Raw genomic sequence first — 8,000 nt, 5'->3', positions numbered from 1 at the left:
ATATATATATATGGATCTCGGTAGCCGAGTAGATACAAATTTGATAAGCGACAGCTAAAAAGATGCCGGATAGTCCAAGGAAAGTGCTCACTACTTGTTAGAGAGCTATCGTCGGAAAATGTTTTTGAACTTGGTAAGAAATACTTTCCTGAAAGTCACCCCTCAACAATAGACTGAAATGTCACAAGCATAGGCCTACCAACATTTTTCATATTTTACCTCCAAAAACAACAAACCTTCATAAATCGAAGACTGGTTGCTTGATAAGTAAAAATGTAAACTTGTGCACAGAATTGTTGATACGTTTCAGTTATTATCGTGATTACTTGACGAAAATAAAAACCTGTCAAAGTACAGCCATTTAAAATATGGAATTCACTTCATTTTTCAATTCAAAGCGCACCCTTAATTAAATTACTGTATTTAAAAATAAATATAAAGAATATTATAATGAAACGTTAAATTAAGTGATGTATAATTATATTTGTTTAGTCTTTTAATTCATTATTTGAATCATTGTTTGGTAAGTTCTCGTTTGATTGTTTCTTATTCTGTATTTTATATTTTTGGACCACAATGGAAATAAGTACCTTTTCGGTACTCTATTGTGTTTTTATCCATGAATTTTATGAAATAAAAACAAAATAAACGAAATTGTTAAAGAGAATTTTAAGTATTTAATTTATGGAAGGTCCTGTAATGTAGGCCCTAAAGTTGACAGTTTTTAAATTTTAGTCGCAAACTAAATTTGAGTCCTTGGCTCACTTAATTTCTTTATTATGTTTGTGAATTGCTGACGTCTTGTCTTTGTAACGTTTTTGTATTAATTTTGTAATTGTATTGCCTGAATGAATGAATGAAATAATAAACTGGAACAGATGACGTTAATTAATAGATAAGAAAGTAGTAACACAAGTTTACTCCAAGTTGAAATGCACGCCTCCGTGTTTAAAGTCAGGCTCCGGAGGAAAAAACATTTTTGATATGTTGTAGAACTGATTTTTCTAAGACAGAAAAAAGTTGTTTGACGAAAAACTGGGGAACGGTGAATGAGATACAGATTTTTTAATATTTAAAAACTGGGGGGAAAAGGGGCGTAAATGCCCATTTTTACACCTTATTCCTCCAGTTTTTAAATATTAAAAAATCTGTATCTCGTTCACCGTTCCCCAGTTTTTCGTCAAACAACTTTTTTCTGTCTTAGAAAAATCATTCTACAACATATCAAAAATTTTTTTTCCTCTGGAGCCTGACTTTAATTAATAGCGCCTCCAAAGTACATCCTGTAGTATGACGTTTGTATCTTAGCAACAGTCACACAGCAAAAACATAATAGTTGCTGCATCTCCGCTTGCTTGCCATTCTTTTTTAGTCCATAATAATAGCAAGAGAAACTTTACATATATTCGTATTTACTAATCAAGGTAAGCTTAATTATTACCATGTAAATTCCAGTGTATCTTATTATATTCATAAACTATCATAAAAATAGACGTTAAGCATCAACAGGGAAGGTTATTTAGGTTATGGCCCTAGGCCATGCTAGCACAGGCGTAGGGAGGCCTAAACTACATAGCCTAGGCCTAGTAACTAGTAGTATATAAATTAACCTAGGCCTGGCCTAGACTTGAGTGAGTGAGACCTCCTTACATCAATCAAGCCAGGATGCTAGCTAGGCATGTTAGTGTTATGCTAGGTAGGTCTAGTTTGCCTAACCTGCAGGCCAAGCAAGGAAACTGGCCAACAATCTTTTTTTTAATAAAAAAAAAATACTACCTAGGCCTAGGCCTAGCCTCCTACTAAGCCTTGGCTTGCCCCTCCTACCTAGCCTAGGCTAGCTAGGCCTAGCCTAGCTTAGGTAGACCAGGAGGCTTATGAGAAGAATATGGTCCGTGAGCTAGATTCTATTTCAGTTTGGATCCATGTTTTTCCAATTTGCTTTTTTCATTGACTTATTGAGAGATTCCAAAAAACAACTGAGCAGCTTCCCCAAGCTTCTTGTGAATAAGTAAGCCTACAGACAGTCGCAAGAGTCTTTCAAATATTTCCTCGGTTCCTGAAATCCACGGAGCAAAAAAAAATTATCCTGCAAGCTAACTCATTTCCTTCAAATTTGGAATGTTTGCCTGTTGTAAAACATAAGTCTCTCTCCCTCTCTCTCTAAGCATAGTGGCTTTTCCCAACTTTGGGCCTTCTGCTTTGCTTAAGGATTTAAACTGCAATCCACAAGTCATAAACTCACATGAAAATATTTTTCTATATGCTTTCAAAAGTGACATTTTCAAGATTCAAGATTCAAGAAATTTTATTTGTACATATAAAAATACTGAAAAATACAGATATAACAAAAAATATATACATACTGTACATTGCCAAAGTTAAAAAAAAAAGAATACAAAATACAAGAAGGTACATAAAGGTAAAATTGACAATGAATGATAAAAAGGAAAAAATGTCAAAAATGAATGGACAAAAAAGCACTTGGAAACTTTTTGCATATTTAAAGTCATTAAACTATTAAACTAATTTTTTTTTAAAAGTCAAGAAATGGCAATGCTTCATGATGTAATAGTTAACATTATTGTGGTCTGTCTGCTGTAATAGGCATGGTACACATAGCCCTAGGCACTTAGACCAATTAAATTGCACTTTGGCTAAAGTGAGAGGCTAATCCTATGAAGCATAGTGCCTCCCTGACTAATGAGCCAAAAAAGTAGCATTGGTTCTGACTGGGTAAATTTAACAAGATAAAAAAATAAATTTTATCACTTGTACAGATGCCTCGTGGAGCACCAAGGTCTGCAAGTCGTCGCTCAGACGCAAGTGATATTGATGCTGATCAACAACTTGGTAAGACTAAAACTAAATTTTTCTATTTATTACCTTAGCGATGTTTTCAGCAACTGCTCCACCTATTCATTCAAGGGTTCATTAGCCTGAAGAAAGTGATCGAAACAGTTGCTGAAACCGTTGCTAAGTTATGCAACTACTGTAATTGGTTCAACAAAACAGATAAGTTTCCTAGAACTGTTGGGAGACAAGAGTATTCTGACCAATCACTGACTCCTTCGCTGAGCATGTAGACTGCAGAACAAGCCATGAAAGCTGTTTAAGTTACAGCTGTTGTCATGCCCTATGTAGAAAGCTGCTTCGTTACAACTGCTGTCATGCGAATCTAAATAGGTTGCATTGCACAGCAGAATGGCTTTATCATTGTCGTGTGCCGCTGTCCCTCTGTGTGTTAATAGGACTTAATGATAATTAATGAAAAACACATTGTCTTTTAAAAAATTTTAATTAAAAGCTATAAAACGTACTTAATTCTTTTTATAAATAGTGTTTCTTATTAATTGTTAAATGTATATATATATATATATTGTTTACAGCTGAAAATGAATTGGGGAAGTTACAGAGGCAGTATAGGATTATGGAAGGTGATAGGAATGCCTACAACATCGAGTCACAAGATCTGATCCGCAAACAATTGTAAGTTCTTGAAAACTAACAACCTCACACAGGGTAGCACAGACATGAAGGGTCCCTTAGGGGCGAAGAAGGTCCACATATCAAGCGCCATCAGAATCTTGTTTGATGGATCCCGGTGCTATACAAATTTACATTATTATTATTATTATTATTATTATTATTATTATTATTATTATTATTATTATTATTATTATCTCAGTTGAATCCACTTGATATGAAATACATATGACTCTATTGAATTTGTTTAAATATAAAGACGGTGTTCTTAGTTTTATAATTACACTTAATTATTCTGATGTTTCCTGAGAATGAATTTATGTTTTTATTTAATTAATAAATAAATATTTCAGAGCAGAGATAAAGACTTTAGAGGCAGAGAAAGGTGAATTGATGAAGGATCTGCGTCTTTCGGAGAGCAACACAAACATCTCACGTGATGACAGTAACATCGATAGGCTGCAGACGCTACTGGAGGAAAGAGGTAAGTTATCAAGAGATCGTAACTGCAAGGAAAAAGCGCTATATAAGTAGCAAGTTACAAGACACATAATCAATTGCCATGGTGATTGAAGGATATATGCAACTTAACTTTTGACTCAGAAAGAAACTACTTTGTTATAGCGCATGGGGATCATTACATAAGCTCTTTCTACCCTGCCTATTGGATATACTGTAGAATCATTTGTATGTACTGTAGGTCAACCTGTACCCAATGTACAACCTGGGGGTGCATGCCTGTGCATACTGTAATCAAGACAGTATTTATGTATCAATGTTTAACTTGTGGTTGTATATCTGTGCATGTGTTGTACTCAACACAGTATATACACAATGAACAAAACCTGTGGTTGTTGAGCTGTGCATGTACTTTACTCAGCATGGTATATTATGTACTGTATACTCAATGTACAACATGCTATATTTACTTAAGCGTGTACTGTATTTCAACATAGGCCTTAAATGGTAACATCATATTCTATAATTACCTCAGCCAAGGAAGCTATGTAGTCAGCCCTGTTTGTCTGTTTTTCAAGTGTTTCTGTCTGTTAGCATGATTGCGCAAAACTAAGGGATCATCATAATTTAGTGGAATGCAACATAATAATATTAGAGATGATTAAGTTTTGGGAAGAAAAGGTCAAAAGTCTAGGTCACAGAATTTTTTTCATTGAACTTACTCTCGAGCATAAAAGAAAACAATGGAATCGTCTGCGTTTTGTTCGGTATCCAGGCGCAGGTTGGAGGTGGAGTGACTGCTCTGGTGTTTCATGTTTTTTGTTGGTTTTCCAAATTATGCTGTCAGGCTTTTCTCTCTTCTGTATCTTTCCCTAAATTTCCAATACTTAAATCCGGCATTTTTAATTCATTTCAAAGATGAGTATCGTAACATGATCAGTGATGAGAAGAATCGACAGAAAGAACTGGACGGAATGATGAGAGAAAAAGAGCGCGAGATTCACAGCCAGCACAAGAGAATGGGCGGCGTTCACGCCAGCCAGCAGCACACTACGAAAACTCAGAAGGCAATCCGCATCAAAGAGAACCGTTTACACCAAGTAAGGGTAGCATGTTGTTCTCACACTCGGGCCTGCTAAAGCATTTTTTTCCTTTGGTACCTCAATCATGAAAATGATCTGTAAAGTAGGGATTGTCAAACTTATCCAACAACCCACTTCCCAGGATTGTTTTAGTTTCAGTTTTTTTGGCTCTGACTTTAACAATTACTATCAGATCAATCAATCAATCAATTGATCAATCAATCAATCAAATGCATTTATATAGCACAGGCATTCATTAATAAAGTTTGCTTCTGAGAACAGGTGGGCTTTCAGACGTTTTTTGAAAATGTTGACACTTTGTGAAGAAATAACATCTGATTATACAAATTCAAATCTCAAATGTGGAATGTAAAGAAGTAAAGGGCGTTCAGAATTTAAGCATACTGTATTGCCGCAATAAGCAAGTTAGAAATTTACTAAAATATAACAGTGGTACAGTATAAAAATAGAGTTAAACTACATGAAATCAGATACTCATAATGGGCCAGAAACTGGTAAAAAAAGTACAAATTTTAAATGATACTTAAAATCCACTGCCTTTACTACAGCAATTTTAGCAGGATATAGAATCTTAGAGAGGCTTGCGAACCTCTAATTTATTTGATGACCCAATGGGTTGCAACTCTGTTTGAGAACCTGCTTTGTAGAATGCATCCAGCACCAAATGTTTGCTTCAGACTTATTTTGAGTGATTCTGTGTTTATATTAATTTTTGAATTCTTTGCAGGCAAATGAGAAATTTAACGCCATGCTTACAGAAAATGCTGAATTCCGAGACAAAATTGATAGCCTTCGAGTGGAGAGAACACGTTTTGAGAATATTCGCAAGAAACTTGAAAAGGTAAGGGCACTGTAGCTGTGGGATTTATTGTTTGATGAAATAACTGTTAGTTTGTATACCAAAAATTCAAAAAGAATTACAACAATTTATAAAATGGTATTTATTTGCTTGGCCTCGTGCACACTCTTTTTAATATAGTAGTTGCACTTATATTGGTCAAAGTTTAAATTCTGGTGGGCATGGTGGAGGTGATGATGATGTGATGATGTATAAATTAAAGCTGGTCTCACTCATTGGGATTTTGCTTATGATAACCTGCGCTGCTGCAATTCTTTGAACATGTTCAAAATTCTACAATTGTACGTATTTTGTTCGATCCAGGAAAGTAACGACCTTCGTCAGCAAATTGGGGAGGTCATCGACCAGTCTACTCAAGCATACGATGCAAGAGATGAAGCACAGGCTAAAATAATTCTACTCAAGGACAAAGCGGATAAGGATTGTGCACAACACAAGGCCGAGATGAAAGAACTGCAGCGTATCATTGACCACGACCGCCAACTGAAAGATTTCATGATGATCAAGAGTAAAGAGAGAGGAGAGGAGGACGAACGGTTGCTTGCACTGCGACAGAAACGAGGTAAATATGATAATTGACGTGTACTCAAACTAATAATAGGTTATAATAAATAGTAATTTGGCCAGGTGAATGCATAGGCTGCTTTTGATGCGTTCACAACAAGACATGTATTAATAAAGATGTCCAAAACAACATTTTCATGTCGTAAAATTACAAAGTTACAATCTGTCAACACATTTTGTGAAGTTGAACTATCATAAACTTAGTTTGTAAAACATTTTTCTTGAAATACAGGCTTTTTGTTCATAAAAATCTAGAATGTGCAAAAGCTGGGTTTGTCATTAAGGGTTTTTACTGTATGCCTACTAATATTACTACTTGCTTAATTATGCAGATGCTGTTATCAAGCAATGTATTATAAATATATAATGGTGAATATTTCAGAGGCTGAAGAGGATGAAAGGCGTCGCAGAGAGCGCCAGGAAGACTCTATCGAAGCTTATGAAGAAGCATTCCAGAAGATCTCCGAGATCACTGGCGAGGAAGACTTGAACAAGTTAGTGAACAAGTTTATTGAAGTCGAGGACGGCAACTTCGCTCTCTTCAACTACTTAAATGAGCAGAATAATGAAATTGAAAGACTGCAAGATCAAATTGTTGAGGTCAGTGTTATTTTAGAAATTTTAAAGCCTAAATATTTGTTGTTAGTGATACTTCTGTAGGTCATATTTAATTTAATTTAGTTTTAGGGAGTGCAATTTACTGATGCAAATGTTAAATATTTAGTAAGCAAAAGTCAGTGTTTGATTTCAGTAATACCCCTGGGATTACAATACAGTAGTATACAAATATTTATTGATTTGAGTGGCACGGTTCAAACTGTAGCCCCAAAAAATAACAGTCAAAATAAAATACATGAAAGATAATGAGATACATACGTAGATTGCTCTAGGCTCCCTAGGATAGAATATTGCCTGCAGCAGAGCAATTCAAATCAGAAACACGTCCCCTTCAGTAGTTTAGTGTTTTGCCCTGCTCTCACTATGTACTGATAATTCTTCAAGTCAAACAAATCAATGTACCTGATTATATATTCTACATAACAATTAGCTACACTTGTCCATATTATAGACTTACTATTGCTTTACTAACCTTTGGTTAAACAAATCACGGTATTCAATTATATATTCAGAATAATAATTAGCTACACTTAGTCCAGATTTTAGAGTTACTATAGTTGGTCAAACTTATTGTCAAACAAATCAATCTATCTCTTTAATATTCAGCATGATAATTGCCTATATACATATAGTCTACAAGAGTATTTGGTTCATTTCTGTTTTGTTTTTTGTTAACTGATGATGGGTTGAAGGTAACCCGAAACATGTCTGCCATTAAATCTTTTGTGTTATTTTTAAAATGCGTTGTATTTTTTGTCAACTTACGTCAATTTGGTTCTATTATCAAGGATTTCAGTTCAAGAAGATTACCAGTTTCTTTATTAAGGAAATATGAAAAGATTACTCTTCGTTTGAACAAAGCCGAATTGGATTTTAATTTTTTACATAATATCATAATTATTTTGTGTAAAATT

At 34.6% G+C, this 8,000-nt stretch overlaps 1 protein-coding gene across 1 annotated transcript in view; it reads left to right on the top strand.

Annotated features, from left to right (window-relative positions):
• Positions 1-1,287: 1,287 nt before the first annotated feature.
• LOC117109429 (coiled-coil domain-containing protein 63-like) overlaps positions 1,288-8,000 on the top strand; it is a 10,252-nt gene continuing 3,539 nt past the window's right edge. The window contains exons 1-8 of the mRNA XM_033251784.1: positions 1,288-1,424; positions 2,778-2,850; positions 3,387-3,486; positions 3,837-3,967; positions 4,861-5,042; positions 5,773-5,886; positions 6,208-6,466; positions 6,851-7,068. Coding sequence (XP_033107675.1) covers positions 2,778-2,850; positions 3,387-3,486; positions 3,837-3,967; positions 4,861-5,042; positions 5,773-5,886; positions 6,208-6,466; positions 6,851-7,068 — 1,077 coding nt within the window. The 5' untranslated portion in view covers positions 1,288-1,424. The remainder of the gene's footprint in view (positions 1,425-2,777; positions 2,851-3,386; positions 3,487-3,836; positions 3,968-4,860; positions 5,043-5,772; positions 5,887-6,207; positions 6,467-6,850; positions 7,069-8,000) is intronic.

This window comes from Anneissia japonica, unplaced genomic scaffold, assembly GCF_011630105.1.
Source record: "Anneissia japonica isolate Jap-2015-1 unplaced genomic scaffold, ASM1163010v1 scaffold287719_len1884721_cov185, whole genome shotgun sequence".
Taxonomy (NCBI): Eukaryota; Metazoa; Echinodermata; class Crinoidea; order Comatulida; family Comatulidae; genus Anneissia; species Anneissia japonica.
This window is presented reverse-complemented; position numbering and strand designations above follow the sequence as displayed.